Source organism: Rhinatrema bivittatum, chromosome 8 (genome assembly GCF_901001135.1).
Source record: "Rhinatrema bivittatum chromosome 8, aRhiBiv1.1, whole genome shotgun sequence".
Classification (NCBI taxonomy): Eukaryota; Metazoa; Chordata; class Amphibia; order Gymnophiona; family Rhinatrematidae; genus Rhinatrema; species Rhinatrema bivittatum.
Window position 1 is genome coordinate 5,261,870 of NC_042622.1, and position 25,134 is coordinate 5,287,003.

Below are 25,134 nucleotides of genomic sequence, written 5' to 3' on the forward strand. Positions count from 1 at the left end.
CTTTTGAACTAGATCTGCAGGCAGTGACTGGAAGGAAGTTCCTTGGATGTGGCCAGAGAGATTGTGACAGCACTGCAGCACCTTGCAGCTACAGGTCACCCCCTTCAAATCCAGCTCAGACTGCTGGGGCTGGAACAGAAAGCCTGTCCGTTCAGTTTCAGGGAACAGAGGAGGAAAGTTCACATCACAGCCCCTGCGAAGTCTCTGCGTCCAGTTTGTGAAGAGGACAGGAAGGGAGAGTAGCCAGTCTCTCTGGGGCTTGCGTTGGCAATTTATTTTCTTGCGTACTTATGTTTCAGGCTGTGCAGGGTTTCCCCTGTTCCCAGGGAGCTCTCAGTCTAAGGGTTTTCTCCCGTTCTGCTTCGTGAATGGAGCCCTAAGTTTGTGACTTGGCCACAGTGGTCAGATTTCAGTCCTGGCATCCCTGGTTCTGTTCCTTGGGCTGCTTTAATTCGCATCTTGTGCTCCTCCCTTTTCTCAGGCCTGCAAGCTGCTTTCTCATGTTCCTCCTTTTTCTCTTTCTAAGCAGGATTGCTCTTCCGCTCCTGGTACTGACGAGGCACAGCACTGTCATGTCCTTGCCTGGTAATCGAAGACCATCTACTGCCTCTCGAAGGTGAGACTCCAGAGGGGGCTGCAACCCTCAGCTGGCCCGGCTCCTTTACATTTTCAGCTGAATCACAATGAGCCCTGATTCACAACTTCTCCTCGCTAAGCCCAGTCAGTGCAAGAGTGGTCCTTGGCCAGGGGCCACACACCAGGGCTCTCCCTAGAATCTTGCAATCGTGCCCTAAGCCCAGCCACGAGGGAGTCCTTCCCAGCCCCATCAGGGGATGTGAGCGCTGCTTCTGCAGCACACCTGGCCTCAGCCAGTTCTGAGAACTGAACCCAGATCTTCCACAAGGCTGCACACTAGGGATGTGCAGACAAAAAGTTTATGTTCATAAGTCCATAAGTCGAAAAGGGGGGTCAATTTCGGTCAATATGGACATATGGAGAATTCCATAAGTTGAGTCTATGTCCATATGTGCACCGGTTCCCTAAATAAAAATTTAAACCCCTCACCCTCCTTAATCCCCCCCCAAGACTTACCAAAACTCCCTGGTGGTCCAGCGGGGAGTCAGGAAGCCATTCCTCTATTCCTTTGCGAGGAGCATGTGACGGCCGCGTCACATCGATGACGCGGCCGTCACGTGGTCCACCGCGGTTCCGCTCCCGGACCCCTCCTTGGACACAAACGGAACTTTTGGCCAGCTTGGGGGGGCCTCCTGACCTCCCCAAGCTGGCCAAAAGTTCCGTTTGTGTCCAAGGAGGGGTCCGGGAGCGGAACCGCGGTGGACCACGTGACGGCTGCATCACTCCGACGTGACGCGGACGTCACGTGCTCCTCGCAAAGGAATAGAATAATGGCTTCCTGACTCCCCGCTGGACCACCAGGGAGTTTTGGTAAGTCTTGGGGGGGGGATTAAGGAGGGTGAGGGGTTTAAATTTTTATTTAGGATCAACGATCGCGATTTCCAACGTATTCAGCATAGCTATGTTGAATAAGTTGGAAATCCGATCGTTTTCGCCTCATCACTTTTTTAAGTTAAAAAAAAAAAAAAAAGTAGCGTTTTACATATAAGTTCAAAACGAATGCACACCCCTACCGCACACAGTGCTGACGGTTAGCCAGAGAGCTCCCAGGGCTACAGTGCAAATCCCCTCCTCTACCAGCGCCTTTTCCTTCACAGTCACGCTGTCGGACAGGGGGTCCCTAGCTGCCTCCCTCCTGTTTCTTTTCCTGTGCTCGGGTGCAGAGCCAACCCAAGGGAACTGCAGGATTCCTTTAACATGTTTTAAATAATTATAAGAGTTCATGGGGAAAAACCCCTCACAGGGCAGCTTCCCACACCCCCCTGCAATGCCCATTCAGATTCAGATTTACATGGAGAGAGAGAGGGCACAATCTGCCAGCGGTGCCCGCCTCTGCTCAGTGTTTGTGGGAAGGAAGGATGGGCTTCCTCTGCTTTGGGGTGAAGCTGTACAGCCCCGAGAATTTGTCTGCACTGCTTTATTCCTGCTATTCAGTGTTGGAGAGGAGGATGTGTGTCTGCTTTTATTTTGTACTTTTTTGTGTTTTTGGTTACTTGGTCATTTTATGGAAGGAACAGGTTGTCCTCAATCTTTAAGTCGTCATCACCATCTGCATCTGAGAAACAGGCTCTTCTCCCTGCCTGCAGGCGGCCCTCCCCACCCGTGACAGTGAGAGACACCTATGGCACGTCTTCTCTGAGCTCCAGCAGCAACTCTGGCTCCTGCAAGGGCAGCGACAGCAGCCCCACACCCAGGTAACACCACCCTCGCCTGAGGAATGACCACACCCAGGTAACACCATCCCCACCAGAGGAGTGACCACACTCAGGTAACACCATCCCCACCAGAGGAGTGACCACACCCAGGTAACACCATCCCCACCAGAGGAGTGACCACACCCAGGTAACACCATCCCCACTGGAGGAGTGACCACACCCAGGTAACACCATCCCCACCAGAGGAGTGACCACACCCAGGTAACACCATCCCCACTGGAGGAATGACCATACTCTCGTAGTACTACCTCCACCTGAGCAATGACCACACTCAGGTAGCACCACCCTCACCTGAGGAATGACCACACCCAGGTAACACCATCCCCACCAGAGGAGTGACCACACTCAGGTAACACCATCCCCACCAGAGGAGTGACCACACCCAGGTAACACCATCCCCACTGGAGGAATGACCATACTCTCGTAGTACTACCTCCACCTGAGCAATGACCACACTCAGGTAGCACCACCCTCACCTGAGGAATGACCACACCCAGGTAACTCCACCCCCACCAGAGGAGTGACCACACCCAGGTAACACCATCCCCACCACTGGAATGACCACACCCAGGTAACACCATCCCCACCAGAGGAGTGACCACACCCAGGTAACACCATCCCCACCAGAGGAGTGACCACACCCAGGTAACACCATCCCCACTGGAGGAATGACCATACTCTCGTAGTACTACCTCCACCTGAGCAATGACCACACTCAGGTAGCACCACCCTCACCTGAGCAATGACCACACCCAGGTAGCACCATCCCCACCGGGCGAATGACCATACTCTGTTGTACTACCTTCACCTGAGCAATGACCACACTCAGGTAGCACCAAGCTCACCTGAGGAATGACCACACCCAGGTACTACCACCTCCACCTGAGCAATGACCACACTCAGGTAGCACCACCCTCACCTGAGGAATGACCACACCCAGGTAATACCAACCCCACCACTGGAATGACCACACCCAGGTAACTCCACCCTCACCTGAGGAATGACCACACCCAGGTAACACCACCCTCGCCTGAGCAATGACCACACCCAGGTAACTCCACCCCACCTGAGCAATGACCACACTCAGGTAACACCAACCCCACCACAGGAATGACCACACCTAGGTAACACCATCCCCACTGAAGGAATGACCATACTCTGGTAGTACTACATCCACCTGAGCAATGACCACACTCAGGTAGCACCACCCTCACCTGTGGAATGACCACACCCAGGTAACTCCACCCCCACCAGAGGAATGACCACACCCAGGTAGCACAAACCCCACCACAGGAATGACCACACCCAGGTAACTCCACCCCCACTGGAGGAATGACCATACTCTGGTAGTACTACCTCCACCTGAGCAATGACCACACTCAGGTAGCACCACCCTCACCTGTGGAATGACCACACCCAGGTAACTCCACCCCCACCAGAGGAATGACCACACCCAGGTAGCACAAACCCCCACCACAGGAATGACCACGCCCAGGTAACTCCACCCCCACTGGAGGAATGACCATACTCTGGTAGTACTACCTCCACCTGAGCAATGACCACACTCAGGTAGCACCACCCTCACCTGTGGAATGACCACACCCAGGTAACTCTACCCCCACCAGAGGAATGACCACACCCAGATAACTCCACCCCCACCTGAGCAATGACCACACCCAGGTAGCACCATCCCCACCGGACGAATGACCATACTCTGGTAGTACTACCTCCACCTGAGCAATGACCACACTCAGGTAGCACCAAGCTCACCTGAGGAACAACCACACCCAGGTAGCACCACCTTTGCCTGAGAAATGACCACACGCAGGTAGCACCACCCTTGCCTGAGGAATGACCACACCCAGGTAATTCCACCCCCACATGAGCAATGACCACACCCAGGTAACACAACCCCACCTGAGGAATGACCACACTCTGGTAGTACTACCTCCACCTGAGTAATGACCATACTAGCACCACCCTTGCCTGAGGAATGATCATACCCAGGTAGCACCAACCCCACCTGAGGAATGACCACACCCAAGTAAGAATATAAGAACATAAGAACATGCCATACTGGGTCAGACCAAGGCCCCATCAAGCCCAGCATCCTGTTTCCAACAGTGGCCAATCCAGGCCATAAGAACCTGGCAAGTACCCAAAAACTAAGTCTATTCCATGTAACCATTGCTAATGGCAGTGGCTTTTCTCTAAGTGAACTTAATAGCAGGTAATGGACTTCTCCTCCAAGAACTTATCCAATCCTTTTTTAAACCCAGCTATACTAACTGCACTAACCTCATCCTCTGGCAACAAATTCCAGAGCTTAATTGTGCGTTGAGTGAAAAAGAACTTTCTCCGATTAGTTTTAAATGTGCCCCATGCTAACTTCATGGAGTGCCCCCTAGTCTTTCTACTATCCGAAAGAGTAAATAACCGATTCACATCTACCCATTCTAGACCTCTCATGATTTTAAACACCTCTATCATATCCCCCCTCAGCCGTCTCTTCTCCAAGCTGAAAAGTCCTAACCTCTTTAGTCTTTCCTCATAGGGTAGCTGTTCCATTCCCCATATCATTTTGGTAGCCCTTCTCTGTACCTTCTCCATCGCAATTATATCTTTTTTGAGATGCGGTGACCAGAACTGTACACAGTATTCAAGGTGTGGTCTCACCATGGAGCGATACAGAGGCATTATGACATTTTCCGTTTTATTCACCATTCCCTTCCTAATAATTCCCAACATTCTGTTTGCTTTTTTGACTGCCACAGCACACTGAGCCGACGATTTCAATGTGTTATCCACTATGATGCCTAGATCTCTTTCTTGTGTGTTATCCACTATGACGCCTAGATCCACTCTCACCTAAGAAAAGACCACAGCCAGGCAACACCATCCCCATCTGACCAATGACCACATCCAGGTAACACCACACCCACCTGAGTAATGACCAAACCCAGGAAGCACTATACTCACCTGAGGAATGTCCACATGCAGGTAGCATCACTCTAACTTGAGGAATGACCACACCCAGGTAACACCTCCCCCACCTATGCAATGACCACACCCATGTAGCACCACCCTTGCCTGAGGAATGACCACACCCAGGTAATTCCACCCCCATGTGAGCAATGACCACACCCAGGTAGCACCATCCCCACATGAGGAATGACCACACCCAGGTAGCACCACTCTCACCTAAGAAATAACCACAGCCAGGCAACACCACCCCCATCTGACCAATGACCACACCCAGGTAACACCACACCCACTTGAGTAATGACAACACCCAGGTAACACCACACCCACCTGTGTAATGACCACACTCTGGTAGTACTACCTCCACCTGAGCAATGATCACACTCAGGTAGCACCACACTTGGCTGAGGAATGACCACACCCAGGTAACTCCACCCCCACCTGAGCATTTACCACACCCAGGAAACACCATCCCCACCGGAGGAAGTACCATACTCTGGTAGTACTACATCCACCTGAGCAATGACCACACTCAGGTAGCACCACCCTCGTCTGAGCAATGACCACACCCAAGTAGCACTATCCCCACTGGAGGAATGACCATACTCTGGTAGTACTACCACCACCTGAGCATTTACCACCCCCAGGTAACACAACCACACCTGAGTAATGACCACACTCTGGTAGTAAAACCTCCACCTGAGTAATGACCACACTCAGGTAGCACAACTCTCGTCTGAGGAATGATCACACCCAGGTAGCACCATCCCCACCTGAGAAATGACCACACCCAGGTAACACCACACCCACCTGAGTAATGACCACACCCAAGCAACACAACCCCACTCGAGTAATGACCACACTCTGGTAGTACTACCTCCACCTGAGTAATGACCACACTCAGGTAGGACCACCCTCACCTAAGAAATGACCAAAGCCAGGCAACACCATCCCCATCTGAGCAATGACCACACTCTGGGAATACTACCTCCACCTGAGTAATGATCACACCCAGGTAGCACCATTCCCACCTGAGGAATGACCACACCCAGGTAGCACCACTCTCACCTAAGAAATGATCAAAGCCAGGCAACACCATCCCCGTCTGAGTAATGACCACACCCAGGAAGCACCATCCTCACCTGAGGAATGTCCACACCCAGATAACACCTCCCCCACCTATGCAATGACTTCACCCAGGTAGCACCATCCCCACTGGAGGAATGACCACACCCAGGTAGTATTACCTCCACCTGAGTAATAACCACACTCAGCACCATCCCCACCTGAGTAATGAGCACACACAGTGTTGCGGTCCCGGTCACGACGGTCGCGACCCGGCCCTTACCTCCTTGGTCCCATTCCGCCTCTGAGAGCCTGCGGCCTGTTTCGCGGCATCCCCACGGGGAAGACGCCACCGAGAAACCCTTCCTGGACGCCATTTCCTTAGGCACGCACACGCGCGCAGCAGCAGCCTCGCTTATGAAGGCCTTTTCCCGCCACTGAAGGCTCCGCCTTACCCCTGACGTCAGACGCCGCGGCCTATGTAAGGCCGCCGCAGAGCCCAGAACTTTGCCTTGCATCGGGGTTCCTTGTGGTTCCCAGTTGCTCCAAGCCCCAGATCGTGCTATTGCGTTAGCAGCTCCATTCCTGCCTAAGACTTGCTACGCTTCTGTGTCCAAGTCCTGTCTTTGTTTCTGCCTGGTTCCAGTACCTGTCCTGCTTCAGTTCCAGCTTGGATCCAGTACGCTTCTGTGTCCAAGTCCTGTCTTTGTTTCTGCCTGGTTCCAGTACCTGTCCTGCTTCAGTTCCAGCTTGGATCCAGTACCTGTCCTGCTTCAGTTCCAGCTTGGTTCCAGTACCTGTCCTGCTTCAGTGCTTGCCTGGTTCCAGTAACCTGTCCTGCTTCAGTTCCAGCTTGGATCCAGTACCTGTCCTGCTTCAGTTCCAGCTTGGATCCAGTACCTGTCCCGCTTCAGTGCTTGCCTGGTTCCAGTACCTGTCCTGCTTCAGTTCCAGCTTGGTTCCAGTAACCTGTCCTGCTTCAGTGCTTGCCTAGCTCCAGTAACCTGTCCTGCTTCAGTGCTTGCCTAGCTCCAGTAACCTGTCCTGCTTCAGTTCCAGCTTGGATCCAGTACCTGTCCCGCTTCAGTGCTTGCCTGGTTCCAGTACCTGTCCTGCTTCAGTTCCAGCTTGGTTCCAGTAACCTGTCCTGCTTCAGTGCTTGCCTAGCTCCAGTAACCTGTCCTGCTTCAGTTCCAGCTTGGATTCAGTACCTGTCCTGCTTTAGTGCTTGCCTGGTTCCAGTACCTGTCCTGCTACAGTTCCAGCTTGGTTCCAGTACCTGTCCTGCTTCAGTGCTTGCCTGGTTCCAGTACCTGTCCTGCTTCAGTTCCAGCTTGGATCCAGTACCTGTCCCGCTTCAGTGCTTGCCTGGTTCCAGTACTTGTCCTGCTTCAGTTCCAGCTTGGTTCCAGTACCTGCTCTGCTTCGGTGCTTGCCTGGTTCCAGTAACTTGTCTTGCTTCAGTTCCAGCTTGGATCCAGTACCTGTCCTGCTTCAGTGCTTGCCTGGTTCCAGTACCTGTCCTGCCTCAGTTCCAGCTTGGATCCTGTACCTGTCCTGCTTCAGTGCTTGCCTGGTTCCAGTAACTTGTCTTGCTTCAGTTCCAGCTTGGTTCCAGTACCTGCTCTGCTTCAGTGCTTGCCTGGTTCCAGTACCTGTCCTGCCTCAGTTCCAGCTTAGATCCAGTACCTGTCCTGCTTCAGTGCTTGCCTGGTTCCAGTAACTTGTCTTGCTTCAGTTCCAGCTTGGTTCCAGTACCTGCTCTGCTTCAGTGCTTGCCTGGTTCCAGTACCTGTCCTGCTTCAGTTCCAGCTTGGTTCCAGTACCTGTCCTGCTTCAGTGCTTGCCTGGTTCCAGTAACCTATCCTACTTCAGTTCCAGCTTGGTTCCAGTAACTTGTCCTGCTTCAGTTCCAGCTTGGTTCCAGTACCTGTCCTGTTTCAGTGCTTGCCTAGCTCCAGTAACCTGTCCTGCTTCAGTTCCAGCTTGGATCCTGTACCTGTCCTGCTTCAGTGCTTGTCTGGTTCCAGTAACCTGTCCTGCTTCAGTGCTTGCCTGGTTCCAGTAACCTGTCCTGCTTCAGTTCCAGCTTGGTTCCAGTATCTGTCCTGCTTCAGTGCTTGCCTAGCTCCAGTAACCTGTCCTGCCTCAGTTCCAGCTTGGATCCAGTACCTGTCCTGCTTCAGTTCCTGCCTGATTCCGGATCCCTGCCTGCCTGCTTCAGTTCCAGCTTCCGTGATCTCCTAAGTCCCAGTGGCCGGGCTCCTTCCGGGGGAGCTCCGGCTTCCAGGGTGAATCCCCTAAGTCCCGAGCGGCTGGGCTCCTACGGGCTCCTCCTGGGGGAGTACCAGCTTCCTGGGTGAAGCTCACCATCCATCGCCTGCCTGGTATCGGCCTCCCGGCCTGCCCTCAAACAGAGACTATAGTCCATCTCTCCCCAGTCTCCCGCAGGCCGGCCCAAGGGTCCACTAAAACAGCTAATTCACAACAGATTGCAAGGCCATGGACTCAGCCGAGGTACCAGGACCCCAGGATCTTCCTGGGTTGGCGCTGCAGCTACAACAGCAGCAGCAATACCTGGATGTCCTGGTCGGTTCCGTTGGGCAACTGGCCGCCCGAATGGATGCCAGCGAAACTCGCCCTTCAGCTGCTGTGGACGCAGCCTCACCTGTGACTCAGCTGCCGGCACCCGCTCGCTACGCTGGAGATAATAGGACCTGCCGAGGGTTCCTAAACCAGTGTTTTGTACGCTTCTCCCTGTTGCCTCGACAGTTCCCTACGGACTCCATTAAAGTAGTGTACATCCTCTCATTGCTTGATGGGAAGGCCCTGGTGTGGGCCTCTCCCCTTTTGGAGCGTAATAACTCCTCCCTGGAGGACTTGCACCAGTTTGTCTCCAACTTTCGTCAAGCCTTTTGACGAACTGGCCCGCCAGGCCTCGGCTACCTCTGAGTTGCTACAGCTTCGCCAAGGATCCCGTTCTCTAGCGGACTACGCAATGGACTTTAGAACTCTTGCTCAGGAAGTAGGCTGGCAAGACAGCAGCCTCAAGGCGATCTTCTTGGAAGGATTGTCTGGGCGCATCAAAGACGAGATCGCCGCCAGGGATCTTAATGCGCTCATCGACATGGCTGCTCGGATCGACCGCCGTCTGCAACAGCGAGCCCGAGAGTTACGCACAACGAGGGTCAGTCCTGCCCATGGTTCTTCACGCCCGCCATCTCTTCCGAGGCCTGCCCGTCCTGATGTTCCCACCTCTGAACCTATGCAGTTGGGACGTGCTCCACTCTCCACCGAGGAGAGACAACGTCGCTGCTCGATGGGCCTGTGCCTGTACTGCGGGCAGAAAGGCCACTTTTGGCACGCTGCCAGGAGCGTGTGGAAAACTCCAGAACCTAGGAGGTCGGGAGGAGCTCCTCCTAGGTTGTACTACAGCTCCTCAAAGCACTATACCTATTACCTTGGAATTTCCTGGAGGGTCTTTGGAAACCCTCACCTTCCTGGATTCCGGAGCCGGGGGTAACTTTATCCAGCAATACTTGGTCTCTCAGCTGCGGATCCCGACACAGAAACGAGAGGTTCCGCTTCGAATTACCTCCATTCTGGGAACGCTCCTTCCAGGTCTTTTTGTGACATCCACGGTGCCCATCACTGTCCGCACTGGGGCGATCCACTCAGAGGAGATAGCCTTTCTGGTCCTAGAAAAGGCTGTCCACCCCGTGGTGCTAGGGCTGCCGTGGCTCCAGAAGCACTTGCCTATAATCTAGTGGGATACGCTGCAGATCATCAAGTGGAGTCCCTATTGCCTCACTCACTGTATGAAGGTACCTAAGCCTCCAGTATTCCTGTTTCTGCACTCTGCCCTAGGACCTCCAGCTCCTTATGAGGACTTTACCGACGTCTTCTCGAAGGCTAAAGCAGAGATTCTCCCGCAGCACCGTCCGTACGACTGTGCTATTGACTTGCTGCCCGGAACCATGCCTCCTCGAGGTAGGATGTATCCCTTGTCCTTGCCCGAGACTCGAGCAATGTCCGAGTATGTTACAGAGAACCTGGCGAAAGGGTTCATTCGCCCGTCAAAATAGCCCGCCGGGGCGGGCTTCTTTTTTGTTAGCAAGAAAAATGGCTCCCTGAGGCCCTGTATCAACTACCGAGGACTCAACGCGATTACAAAGCGGGACCACTACCCATTCCCACTAATCCCGGAGCTACTTGATAGGCTCCAAGGCCCGAGAGTCTTCACCAAACTGGACCTACGCGGGGCCTACAATTTGGTTAGAATCCGCCCCGGAGATGAATGGAAGACTGCGTTTAACACCAGGAATGGGCATTACAAGTATCTCGTAATGCCCTTCGGCCTTTGTAATGTCCCAGCGGTCTTCCAGCACCTGATGAACGAGGTGCTACAGGATCTACTCAACACCTGTGTGATCGTCTACCTCGACGACGTCCTGATTTACTCCCGTGACCTGCCTATGCATCGCCACCATGTCCGCCAGGTGCTCCAAATACTCAGGGAGCACAGCCTGTATGCTAAACTTGAGAAATGCAGTTTCGAAAAAACTTCCCTGCCGTTCCTGGGTTATATTGTCTCGGCAGATGGCTTCCAGATGGACCCGGAGAAAGTCGCTGCAATCAGGAACTGGCCATGGCCGAGGGGCCTCAAGGCATTACAACGCTTCCTCGGCTTTGCCAACTTCTATAGGCACTTTATCCCTGGGTACTCTCGTATTGTGGCTCCCCTGACTGCCCTCACCCGGAAAGGAGCCGATATGACGGACTGGCCTGACCAAGCCTGCCAAGCCTTCGAGGACCTTAAAAATTCCTTCCTACTAGACACATGCCTCCGCCACCCTGACCCCAGTCAACCATTCGTAGTGGAGGTCAACGCCTCGAACTGGGCAGTCGGAGCAGTTTTGAGCCAACACTCCGACACAGGACAACTTCTCCCGTGTTCTTACTACTCACGGAAGTTTTCCCCGGCCGAGAGTAATTACTCTATAGGGGACAAAGAACTCCTCGCCGTAAAACTTGCCCTGGAAGAATGGAGACAGTGGTTGGAGGGAGCCAACCATCCCTTCACCATTTACATGGACCATAAGAACCTATCATTCCTACGCCAAGCCCAGCGTCTGAACCCGAGGCAAGCTCGGTGGTCCTTGTTCTTTGACCGGTTTGATTTTACACTGCGATATCGTCCTGACTCAAAGAACATACGCACAGATGTCCTGTCATGGTCCACAGAGGTTGAAGAGACTCCGGAGACGCCTCAGTACATTTTAGATCCCAAAAATGTGTGTCTTGCTGCCACCTCTGTCTCTGCCGAAGAAAAGGTCATCGTCCCACGCCGCTCCTGAAGGGCCGTGCTACTTTGGGCCCATGAATCCCTCCCCGGGGGTCTTGCGGGTCGCGCCGCGACTTTGGATCTTCTTAACCGGTACTATTGGTGGCCGACGGTAAGGCAAGATGTTCGTCTCTTCGTGGACTCTTGCCCCACCTGCGCACTACAGAAACCACTTGTCGGGAAACCAAGAGGACTGCTACAACCCTTGCCCATTCCAGTAGAGCCGTGGATGCATATCTCCATGGACTTTGTGGTGGACCTCCCAGCATCCGCCGGGAACACGGTCATCTGGGTAATAGTGGGCTGGTTCTCCAAAATGGCGCATTTTGTCCCTTTGTCAAAATTGCCTTCAGCTCCTGACCTGGCTAATCTGTTCAACCAACATGTGTTTCGACTCCATGGTCTCCCTCAAGACATAGTGTCTGACCGAGGTCCACAATTCACCACCCGCTATTGGAAGGCTTTATGCAAGCGCTTCAATATACAACTGAGTCTCTCATCTGCCTTTCATCCCCAAAGCAATGGGCAGACAGAAAGAACAAACCGGACCTTAAAAACCTTCCTACGATCCTTCGTAAATGAAAAACAAGATGATTGGGCCAAGGTACTCCCATGGGCAGAGTTTTCTTACAACAACCACACACATTCCGCCACAGGAAGCTCTCCCTTCCTAGCAGTTTATGGGAAACAGCTGCGGCCACCCTTGCCTTCACCCGAGCCTAGTGCGCTGCCTGCAGTGCAGCTTTCCGCCCACCAGTTACTCGCTCTATGGAAGCCCATCCAAAGAAAGATGGCAGAAGCTGCCCGGTCCGCCAAAAAATGGGCAGACAGCCATCGCCAGCCAGCGCCAGTCTACCTCCCTGGAGACCGCGTGTGGCTGAGTACAAAGAATTTGCAACTTCGGATTCCATCCCGCAGACTCGCCCACAAATTCTGTGGACCATTCCGTATTGCTGAGCGTGTAGGGGCTGTTTCCTATCGCTTGCGCCTACCCTCCTCGATGCATGTGCACAACGTCTTCCAAGTGTCACTCTTGAAGCCTCTCATTCTTTCCAGGTACCATCCCTGGGCTCCTGATGCTCCAGATCCTTCCGTGCCAAGAGATACCACCTATCAAGTCCGGGAGGTCCTTGATGTAAGGTTCCATCAATGCAGGTGGGAGTATCTAATTGCCTGGGAAGGCTGTGGACCTGAAGATAACACATGGGAGCCTGCCCGCAACATTCTTGTTAAAGAGTTGTTGAAGACATTCCATCAAGACCACCCAGGTAAACCCGGACCTGCTAAGAGGGGGCGTAAGAGGGGAGGTACTGTTGCGGTCCTGGTCGCGACCCAGCCCTTACCTCCTTGGTCCCGTTCCGCCTCTGAGAGCCTGCGGCCTGTTTCTCGGCATCCCCACAGGGGGGACGCCGCCGAGAAACCCTTCCTGGACACCATTTCCTTAGGCGCGCGCGCAGGAGCCGCACTTCTGAAGGCCTTTTCCCGCCACTGAAGCCTCCGCCTTACCCCTGACGTCAGATGCTGCGGCCTATGTAAGGCCGCCGCAGAGCCCAGAACTTTGCCTTGCAGCGGGTTTCCTTGCAGTTCCCAGTTGCTCCGATCCCCGGAGTGTGCTATTGCGTTAGCAACTGCCTAAAGACTTGCTACGCTTCTGTGTCCAAGTCCTGCCTTTGTTTCTGCTTGGTTCCAGTAACCTGTCCTGCTTCAGTTCCAGCTTGGTTCCAGTAACCTGTCCTGCTTCAGTTCCAGCTTGGATCCAGTACCTGTCCTGCTTCAGTTCCAGCTTGGATCCTGTACCTGTCCTGCTTCAGTGCTTGCCTGGTTCCAGTACCTGTCCTGCTTCAGTTCCAGCTTGGATCCAGTACCTGTCCTGCTTCAGTTCCAGCTTGGATCCAGTACCTGTCCTGCTTCAGTTCCAGCTTGGATCCTGTACCTGTCCTGCTTCAGTGCTTGCCTGGTTCCAGTACCTGTCCTGCTTCAGTTCCAGCTTGGATCCAGTACCTGTCCTGCTTCAGTTCCAGCTTGGATCCAGTACCTGTCCTGCTTCAGTTCCAGCTTGGATCCTGTACCTGTCCTGCTTCAGTGCTTGCCTGGTTCCAGTACCTGTCCTGCTTCAGTTCCAGCTTGGATCCAGTACCTGTCCTGCTTCAGTGCTTGCCTGGTTCCAGTACCTGTCCTGCCTCAGTTCCAGCTTGGATCCAGTACCTGTCCTGCTTCAGTGCTTGCCTGGTTCCAGTAACCTGTCCTGCTTCAGTTCCAGCTTGGATCCAGTACCTGTCCTGCTTCAGTTCCAGCTTGGTTCCAGTACCTGTCCTGCTTCAGTTCCAGCTTGGATCCTGTACCTGTCCTGCTTCAGTGCTTGCCTGGTTCCAGTAACCTGTCCTGCCTCAGTTCCAGCTTGGATCCTGTACCTGTCCTGCTTCAGTGCTTGCCTGGTTCCAGTAACCTGTCCTGCCTCAGTTCCAGCTTGGATCCTGTACCTGTCCTGCTTCAGTGCTTGCCTGGTTCCAGTAACCTGTCCTGCCTCAGTTCCAGCTTGGATCCTGTACCTGTCCTGCTTCAGTGCTTGCCTGGTTCCAGTAACCTGTCCTGCTTCAGTTCCAGCTTGGATCCTGTACTTGTCCTGCTTCAGTTCCTGCCTGATTCTGGACCCTTGCCTGCCTGCTTCAGTTCCAGCTTCCGTGATCTCCTAAGTCCCAGCAGCCGGGCTCCTACGGGCTCCTCCCGAGGGAGTACCAGCTTCCTGGGTGAAGCTCACCGTCCATCGCCTGCCTGGTATCGGCCTCCTGGCCTGCCCTCAAGCAGAGACTATAGTCCATCTCTCCCCAGTCTCCCACAAGCAGGCCCAAGGGTCCACTAAAACAGCTAATTCACAACACCCAGGAAGCACCATCCTCACCTAAGGAATGTCCACATGCAGGTAGCATCACTCTAACCTGAGGAATGACCACATCCATGTAGCACCATCCTCTTCTGAGCAATGAACACACTCAGGTAACACCTCCCACAGCTGAGCAATGACCACACTCTGGGAATACTACCTCCACCTGAGGAATGACCACACCCAGGTAGCACCACCGCCACCTGAGGAATGACCACACCCAGGTACTACCACTCCCACTTGAGGAATGACCCTACCCTGATAATACCACTTTCATCTCAGGAATGACCACACCCTCAATGTCTAGTTAACACCAGCAGTGCCTGATTAATGAACATCCCTATTACCAGGTAACAGCATACTCATCTGAGTAATGACCATACCCAGACAACAGCACCCTCACATGACTAATAATCACAACAGTACACACAGGTAACACTATCCCTGCCTGAATAATGACCACAACTCTATGCATAGGCCAGATTCATCTGAGTAGTGACCACTCCCAGGGAATAGCACCTTGACATATCTAATAACTACAACCCTATGCCCAGGTAATATTATCCTTTGGAGAATAGACGGCTGAGGGGAGATATGATAGAGGTTTATAAAATTATGAATGGAATGGACTGAGTAAACATTAATCAGTTGTTTGCTCTTTCTAAAAGTACAAAGACCAGGGGACACACATTGAAGTTACTGGTAATACATTTAAAACTAAAAAGAGAAGATATTTTTTTACTCTTGCATAATTAAGCTCTGGAATTCATTGCCAGAGGTTGTGGTTAAAACTATTCTACGAGAACAAGTAGGATGACAGTCCTCTCACACATGAGTGACATTATCTGATGGAGCCTGGCTTTGAAAACCTATGTTATATTTTCTAGAACTTTGATTGAGCCTTATGGAGCATGCATTATACCTCGTGTCATGCGGCGTCCACTTCAATCTTTTCTTTTCCTCTGAACCTTTCTTCTTGTGGTCAAGTGAAAGCCTCACTTTTCTAACTTTTTGGCTAACTTTTGAAAAAACGTTTTTGCGATTTTTACTTCACTGCCTTGTGCAGTTAATGCAAGGTTCCCTTGGTTCTCCTGTTAGCATCCTAGGTAGGTTTTTCAACGTTTATTGGTAAGTTTCTTTTCGTAGTCAGTACCCCCAGGGTGACAGTGCATTCGATGCCCACTAGCCATCGACTTCTGCCATCATGCATTTTGATCTCAAATCCCTTTTATTTCATAACAATATGTCCCCTTTGGGATTTAAGTGATGCTCCTGGTGCACGAGGACTATGTCATTCACAGACCCCCATGATAGATGTGTCCTCTGCCTTAGAGCATCGCATGAAGTCTAGGGTTACAACAAGTGCACCAGGATGACCCTGAAGGGATGTAAGATCCAGCTTGACAAGATAAAGCACTTCTTCGGGCTGGAGAAGACCAATCCATCAGCATCAGAGGCATCAACATCAAGGGACCTTGAAGCCACACTGATGGACACCAAGCTATCAACATTGGTGGACCATTGGTTCCGTCGATGTCATTGGATGAAAGTGACACCAGAGATTGGCCATCCTTGGGTTCCTCCAGGTAGAGGATGTTGGGTTCCTTGTCATCAACCTTGGCACCGGGGAAGTACTGTGCCGAGCATCGAGGGAAGCTGAAGAAACATCAGCATCGATCTCTAATGGTGCATGCGCGAGGCTTGGGCTTGCACCAGCTTCTGCTATGATGCCCCAAAACGACCCTATGGCAAGGAGAGACAGTCCTCTATCTATGCTGGGGGTGTGCCATGGACTCCATTGGTCCCGATGACATCCACTGATCCTCCTCTCAGTTCCAAAGAGGATTTGGTTACACCTCCTCCATCCCAGTCTGTGTTGGCATAGGTGATGTTCGAGGACGACCTGGAGATGCGTGTGTAACTGGCCATAAAGAAGGCGATGCGTGGCCTCGACATCATGGCATCAATGGTGTTTGCACTGGCACTGTTGCTCCTTGATCCGCTGCTGGAATCCCTGTATGTGCTCATGGGTGTGTTACTGACCCAGCCAATGTCAGTTCCCGGGATGGTATTGATGCCCTGTGGGGCACCGCCACTGCCTCCTGTAATCTGGTTGTCATTGCCAGGTCCTCAGAGGATGAAGCTCCCCCAGATTTGCAAGAGCACCAGGGCCTGCAGCCCCACATCCAGTTCCATCAGTGCCTGCAACACTGGGCAAAAGCCGAGCGCCCAGGGCCCTATCCCCAGTCAATGACAGAGGGGATGAGAGCATGTATGACCCCTGGGGGATTATTAATCTGTGGTCTCTGATGTTAATTCTGATGGTGTCCCCTCAGATCCATCTCCTCTAGAAGAGTGAAAGAAGTCTCTACTAGGAGGACTTCTTCACAGGGTTTGTTTGGTTGAATCTACTTTCAGTTAATGACTAAAGAAGGTACCAGGCATAAAATGCTCAATATCCGCCAGTTCGTGGAGCCTCCCAAGGAGATCGTGTCAGGCCTAGTGCATGAGATCCTTGTGGAGTTGCTTTGAGAATATGGGAACAACTCCTCACAGTGCCTCCCATGAACAGGAAGGCAGACATGATTTATCTCATCGAGAAGGCTCTTGGATTTGACAAGCGTCAGCTGCTCCTCCAATCAGTGGTAGTTGAATCTGCTCTCAAGAAGGCCAAGCATTCTTGGACCCATTCCTCGGCCTCCCCAGGGAAGAATGACAAAGAGATGGACACTCCTGGGAGAAAGGTGTTCCAGGGGCTTATGCTTATTGCTCGCATAGCCGCTTACCAACTCTACATAGCCAATATATGTGGGACATCTGGAAGCAGGTGCAGGATGTTGCTGAGCAACTATCTCAACAGCAGCAAGACACACTCCTGTCACTGGAGCATAAGGGCCTGGAGTGTGGAAAACACGAAGTCTGCTTGACCTATGATGTTTTCAAAACGGCATCAAGAGTTTCTGCAGCGGGAATTGGTGCCAACAGCCTTGTATGACTGTGGGTCTCGGATCTCAGAACAGAGTGCAGGAATGACTCGCAGATATGCCATGCACTGGAGAGAATCTCTTCAAAGATAAGGGCAAGGACATGGTAGCCAAATCTGAGACCACCATGCGACAATTTAGCACTTCTCTGTCAACACTCCAGACCCGGCCTCCTTTTTTAGGAGGTCATCAAGGTCTGGGCTGAGGAAGTCCTTCTTCTGCCTGAGGAAGTACTTCCTTGGTCCTGTCAGTCTCATCAGGGCTCTTGTGGCTGCCCCAGGCAGCAAAGAGCCCTGAAGCCCTAGCCAGCTCCTCAGTCTACCCCAGAGATGGGGTTTTGACTGGATCGTAGGGAACATAGCCCAGTCACCCATACTCGGGTCAATGGATCTGCCCGTTGGACAAGCCTACGGTTCTTTGCAAACTGGTGGCCCAGTGTAACCTCGGACCAGTGGGTTTTATCCATCGTTCACCAAGGGTACAGATTGAACTTATTGAATGCCCCACCAAATTGCCCCCCCCCCAAGCCCATTCTGGGGCCCAGTAGCACATCAGGAGATACTAATAGCGGAGCTCTTCTCCCTCTTAATGGCCAGAGTGATTGAACCTATTCCATCAGGGCAAAGAAGGTGAGGATTCTACTCCCAGCACTTCCTGATAACAAAGATGACAGGGGGACTCCTTCCTTTCCTAGACCTAAGGGCCTTGAACAAGTTCATCAAAAAAGAAAAGTTTAAGATGGTTTTCATGGGCACCCTGATCCCTTTCTTGCAAAAAGGGGACTGGCTATGCTCCCTGGATCTCAAAATTGAGTACACCCAGCCATTACCATAAACTGGTGAACTGGGATGAACGGGGCCAAGATGGCGGCATGAACCAGTCGAGGTTCAAATGCTCTCCTGCTTCTTAATGATTACCTCAGCAATGCCGTCCAAACGAAAAGGGAGAATTTGTGTCTTTCCTCCGGACACCTCTCTCACTAGTGGTCAGCACTTGATAACATCTTATTCGTCTGGCACGGCAGTAATTGAGGGGGTAATGAGCCCATTGTGATGTCTGATGAGGGAGCACCGGTATCACCTGGGGAAGTCAAACTGAGTTCCCCGGATCCTCGGCTCCCACTGGCACTGATCATCGCTGATTTCTCTCAGACCTGCAGTGCATGGAGATGACGTAATCCAGGCGTCTGCGGAGGGGGGGGGGGGGCGGAGTGGAGTTCTGTCAGCGTCTTCTCCACTCTGAGCCTGCCGGAGGCTCTGTTTCCATCGGATGTGGCACCTTCTATGGCTTCCCTTTCTCCAGCGGTTGTTCAGGGGGATCATGAGAAGATCAATACAGCATTGGCGAGTGGTGTTCCAGGAGTAGTTTCTCCTGAATTTCTGGGTGAGTTTTTTTTTTTTGCAGTGCCTTGGAACAGGAAGATTCCTCAGTTCTGCTCCCCCCTCAGCCGTGGAGAAGAGATGGCTGAGGGGGAATATGATAGAGGTGTTTAAGATCATGAGAGGTCTTGAACGAGTAGATGTGACTCGGTTATTTACACTTTCGGATAATAGAAAGACTAGGGGGCATTCCATGAAGTTAGCAAGTAGCACATTTAAGACTAATCGGAGAAAATTCTTTTTCACTCAACGCACAATAAAGCTCTGGAATTTGTTGCCAGAGGATGTGGTTAGTGCAGTTAGTATAGCTGTGTTTAAAAAAGGGTTGGATAAGTTCTTGGAGGAGAAGTTAATATTGCAACTGCTCAATCTCTCAGAAGATGTGTCTTGGGTCATTGTGGCTTCCAGAAAGCCTTCTACTAGGACGTTCTGTGGACTGAAGTGGAGGAGGTTTTCTGTGTGGTGTGAGCAGAAGGCCCTAGATCCATTTTCCTTGCTCCTCACAAAAACTGCTTGACTACTTTCTACCCCTATCGGAGGCTGGCTTAAAGAACAACGCTGTTAGAGTTCATCTAAATGTAATTGGTGCATACCACCGTGGTATAGATGGAATGCCCATCTCTATACAGCCTATAGTTGTATGTTTCATGTGGGGCCTGCTTCAGTTGAAGTCTCCCCTAACGCTTCCTGCTCTGTCTTGGAACCTCAATGTGGTGTTAGCTCAGCTGATAAAAGCTCCCTTTGAGCTGCTGTGCTTCTGTGATTTGAAGTTCCTGACCTGGAAAGTCATATTTTTGGTGGTGGTCACTTCAGCATGCAGGGTAGGCAAGCTCCAGGCCTTAGTGTTTATCCACCTTAAACTAAGTTTTTCCATGACATGTTGGTCTTATGTACGCACCCTAAGTTCCTGCCTAAGGTGGTGTTGGACTTCCATCTTAACCAGTCCATCATCCTGCTAACATTCTTTCCCAGGCTCCATTCACACCAAGGCAAATGAGCCCTGCACAGTTTGGACTGCAAAAGAGCCTTAGCCTTCTATATGGAGTGGACAGAACCTATAGCCCACCCAACTTTTTATTTCTTTTGATAGGAATAAGTTGGGTGTTGCCGTTGCCAAACAGACACTATCCAGTTGGCATCGCCTTCTGTTATGCCCAGGCGGTATTGTCTCTTGGGGACCATATCAAGGCTCACTCTGTCAGTGCCATGGCAGTGTTGGTGGCCCGCTTGTGAGAGGTTCCCATGGAGGAGATCTGCAGAGCTGCGATGTGGAGTTCTCTCTACACATTCACATCGCATTACTGTTTGGCTAGTGATGGCTGAAGAGACAATAGGTTTGGCCAATCTGTCCTGCGGAACTTGTTTTGAGTGTAGATCCCAACTAGTTTGCACCTAGGGCCAGTTGTTTGTGTTCAAGCTACGCCCCTGCCCCCATTACCAATAAAACTAGTTGCCGTGCCCGTTGGCACCTAATTTTGTGTTTGACATTTGGTCCCATTTTATGTTGGGGGCAATTGTACCTAGGGATTCACCCACGTGTGAGAACTACCATCCTGCTTGTTCTCAGAGGAAGCAGAGTTGCTTACCTGTAACAGGTGTTCTCCGAGTACAGCAGGATGCCAGGTCTTACAAAACCTGCTTGCCTCCCCTGGGAGCTGGGCTTCCATTATGTTGGTTTCCTTATTTTATTTTCTCCTTGAATTTTATACTGTAAGACTAAAGAGAACCCTGAGTGGACACGTGGAATAATGCTTACTGAGCATGCTCAGAGAGGTTCAATCAAAGTTATAGAAACTTTGACATAAGTTTTCTGTGCCGGGCTCCATCTGATGTTGTTACCCATGTATGAGGAATAACATCCTGTAGTCCTCGGAGAACACCTGTTACAGGTAAGCAACTCTGCTTTAGTGTAGTTGCGTTTAAAAATGGTTTGGACAAATTCCTGGAGGAAAAGTCCATAAACCATAAACTACTAACAGCACCTTACTAACAGCACTGCTATGCACTCTATTTTCACAAATCCGCCCCCTCCTCCTCACTCATTCGTGCCTGCAGTTTTATAGACCTAAAGATTAAGCTATTGTCTAAGTTCCTATGTTATACTTTGTTACACTACACTTAGTTACGTTATAATCTATTATGTTAATCGTATGCGTTTACTCTCTACTCTCCCACTCTGTAAACTCCTGTTCATTGTAACTTTATCTTCCTAGTTAATTGGTTACCCCTTGTTTCAATGTAAACCGGTATGATAAGACACTAGTCTTGAGTATCGGTATATCAAAATTATTTAAATAAATAAATAAGGTGCAGTTGCAGATATTCACTGGTTATTCTTAGGATAAGCAGCTTGGGATCCTTCCAGGTACTTGTGAGCTGGATTGGCCACTGTTTGAAATAAGATACTGGGCTTGATGGACCCTTGGTCTGACTCAGTATGGTAGGTCTTATATTCATGTGTAATAATGACCACATCTCTATGCACAGATAACACCACATTCATGTGAGTAATGACCGCACCCAGGTAACACAATTCTTGCCCTTATCATGAACATGATCCTATGTCCAGGTAACATGACCATCATCTAACTAATGACCATGCTCAGGTAGCACCACTCTCATCTAACTAATGACCATGCCCAAGTAGCACCACATTCATCTAACTAATGACCATGCCCAGGTAGCACCACTCTCATCTAACTAATGACCATGCCCAGGTAGCACCACTCTCATCTAACTAATGACCATGCCCAGGTAGCACCACTCTCATCTAACTAATGACCATGCTCAGGTAGCATCACCCTCAGTGAGTTAACACTACTCTCATCTAACTAATGACCATGCCTAGGTAGCACCACTCTCATTTAACTAATGATCATGCCCAAGTAACACCACATTTATCTAACTAATGACCATGCTCAGGTAGCACCACTCTCATCTAACTAATGACCATGCCTAGGTAGCACCACTCTCATCTAACTAATGATCATGCCCAAGTAACACCACATTTATCTAATGACCATGCCCAGGTAGCACCACATTCATCTAACTAGTGACCATGCCCATGTAGCACCACTCTCATCTAACTAATACCATGCCTAAGTAGCACCACTCTCATCTAACTAATGATCATGCCCAAGTAACACCACATTTATCTAACTAATGACCATGCCCAGGTAGCACCACATTCATCTAACTAGTGACCATGCCCATGTAGCACCACTCTCATCTAACTAATAGCCATACCTAGATAACACCCAGGTAACAGCACACTAACTAATGACCATGCTCAGGTAGCATCACCCTCAGTGAGTTAACATTATTCTCATCTAACTAATAGCCATACCTAGATAACACCCAGGTAACAGCACACTAACATGAACTATCACCACACTCTCTATGCATAGGTAACACCACCCTTTCCAGAGTAATAACCACAGCATACCACCCCCAACAAGTACCATCCCCCGCATCTGAGTAGTGACCATGTTCAGGTAACATCACCTTCACCTCAGTAATTACCATACCCAGGTAATTCTACTCTCAGCAGAATAATGAGCACAATCCCACACCCAGGTAATTCAATTCACTCCTCAGCAGGGACCAGTAATTTATGTTATTATTTATGTCTGATTGCCACAAGCTTCAGTTTCATCATCATTTCTAAACAACAAAAACCCCACTACTCATCCTTCTCTTCATATGCAAGTAATAAAAGAATATACCTGACCCATCGTATACAGCTCTAGACGTTAACAAAAATATTAAGGAAGAGAAGATTTCGTTTTCTGAAAGAATCTCTCCGCTGCTTCCCTGTACCCAACTCAGCCTCCACACGGTTTAGCTGACAAATCCCCTGTCCACAGGGAACACGACCCAGGTCCCCCAAACACTTAGATAACACCACTTCCTCTCCAACACCCACGTAGCAGCATTTACGCCCTCACTCGCCCAGATAACACCATCGTCATCTGAATAATGACCACACACCCCCCCTACACATAGGTAACACAATCACCGCTCACCCGTGTCCAGGCAAGACAACCTCGTCTGAATAACGTCCCCACCACCACCATCCCCTTCTCATGCCCAGGTAACACCTGAGTAATAAGAGTACCCAGCACTCTGACCTAAGAAAAGCTCTCACCCAGAGAATGAGGTGGGCACACAGGGCGCTAGAGTAAGGGCAGGGATGCTAATAGGATATTGGCATGGGGACAGTAGTAATAGGGTATTATTTTTATTTTTATTTATTTAAATTTCTTATATACCGGCATTCGCGATGGGAGTCGCATCATGCCGGTTTACAAATAACAAGGTGTGACAACAGAATAAATACTTAATAACTTAATAACTTAATAACTTAATAATTACTGCAGGAAAGGATGGTGATAGGGTATTGGCCCAGGGCGGGGCAGTAAGGATGGAGTGGGGACAGTAGTAATAGGGTATTACTGCAGGAAAGGATGGTAATAGGGTATTGGCACAGGGCGGGGCAGTAAGGATGGCGTGGGGACAGAAGTAATAAGGTATTACTGCAGGAAGGGATGGTGATAGGGTATTGGCCCAGGGCGGGGCAGTAAGGATGGCGTGGGGACAGTAGTAATAGGGTATTACTGCAGGAAAGGATGGTGATAGGGTATTGGCCCAGGGCGGGGCAGTAAGGATGGCGTGGGGACAGTAGTAATAGGGTATTACTACAGGAAAGGATGGTGATAGGGTATTGGCCCAGGGCGGGGCAGTAAGGATGGCGTGGGGACAGTAGTAATAGGGTATTACTACAGGAAAGGATGGTGATAGGGTATTGGCCCAGGGCGGGGCAGTAAGGATGGCGTGGGGACAGTAGTAATAGGGTATTACTACAGGAAAGGATGGTGATAGGGTATTGGCACAGGGCGGGGCAGTAAGGATGGCGTGGGGACAGTAGTAATAGGGTATTACTGCAGGAAAGGATGGTGATAGGGTATTGGCACAGGGCGGGGCAGTAAGGATGGCGTGGGGACAGTAGTTATAGGGTATTACTGCAGGAAAGGATGGTGATAGGGTATTGGCACAGGGCGGGGCAGTAAGGATGGCGTGGGGACAGTAGTAATAGGGTATTACTACAGGAAAGGATGGTGATAGGGTATTGGCACAGGGCGGGGCAGTAAGGATGGCGTGGGGACAGTAGTAATAGGGTATTACTACAGGAAAGGATGGTGATAGGGTATTGGCACAGGGCGGGGCAGTAAGGATGGCGTGGGGACAGTAGTAATAGGGTATTACTGCAGGAAAGGATGGTGATAGGGTATTGGCACAGGGCGGGGCAGTAAGGATGGCGTGGGGACAGTAGTAATAGGGTATTACTGCAGGAAAGGATGGTGATAGGGTATTGGCCCAGGGCGGGGCAGTAAGGATGGCGTGGGGACAGTAGTAATAGGGTATTACTACAGGAAAGGATGGTGATAGGGTATTGGCCCAGGGCGGGGCAGTAAGGATGGCGTGGGGACAGTAGTAATAGGGTATTACTACAGGAAAGGATGGTGATAGGGTATTGGCCCAGGGCGGAGCAGTAAGGATGGCGTGGGGACAGTAGTAATAGGGTATTACTACAGGAAAGGATGGTGATAGGGTATTGGCCCAGGGCGGGGCAGTAAGGATGGCGTGGGGACAGTAGTAATAGGGTATTACTGCAGGAAAGGATGGTGATAGGGTATTGGCCCAGGGTGGGGCAGTAAGGATGGCGTGGGGACAGTAGTAATAGGGTATTACTACAGGAAAGGATGGTGATAGGTTATTGGCCCAGGGCGGGGCAGTAAGGATGGCGTGGGGACTGTAGTAATAGGGTATTACTGCAGGAAAGGATGGTGATAGGGTATTGGCCCAGGGCGGGGCAGTAAGGATGGCGTGGGGACAGTAGTAATAGGGTATTACTGCAGGAAAGGATGGTGATAGGGTATTGGCCCAGGGCGGGGAAGTAAGGATGGCGTGGGGACAGTAGTAATAGGGTATTACTGCAGGAAAGGATGGTGATAGGGTATTGGCCCAGGGCGGGGCAGTAAGGATGGCGTGGGGACAGTAGTAATAGGGTATTACTGCAGGAAAGGATGGTGATAGGGTATTGGCCCAGGGCGGGGCAGTAAGGATGGCGTGGGGACAGTAGTAATAG

At 51.1% G+C, this 25,134-nt stretch overlaps 1 protein-coding gene across 1 annotated transcript in view; it reads left to right on the top strand.

Moving 5' to 3' along the window:
• Nucleotides 1-553: 553 nt before the first annotated feature.
• SNPH (syntaphilin) overlaps nucleotides 554-25,134 on the top strand; it is a 43,917-nt gene continuing 19,336 nt past the window's right edge. The window contains exons 1-2 of the mRNA XM_029612773.1: nucleotides 554-616; nucleotides 2,154-2,330. Coding sequence (XP_029468633.1) covers nucleotides 573-616; nucleotides 2,154-2,330 — 221 coding nt within the window. The 5' untranslated portion in view covers nucleotides 554-572. The remainder of the gene's footprint in view (nucleotides 617-2,153; nucleotides 2,331-25,134) is intronic.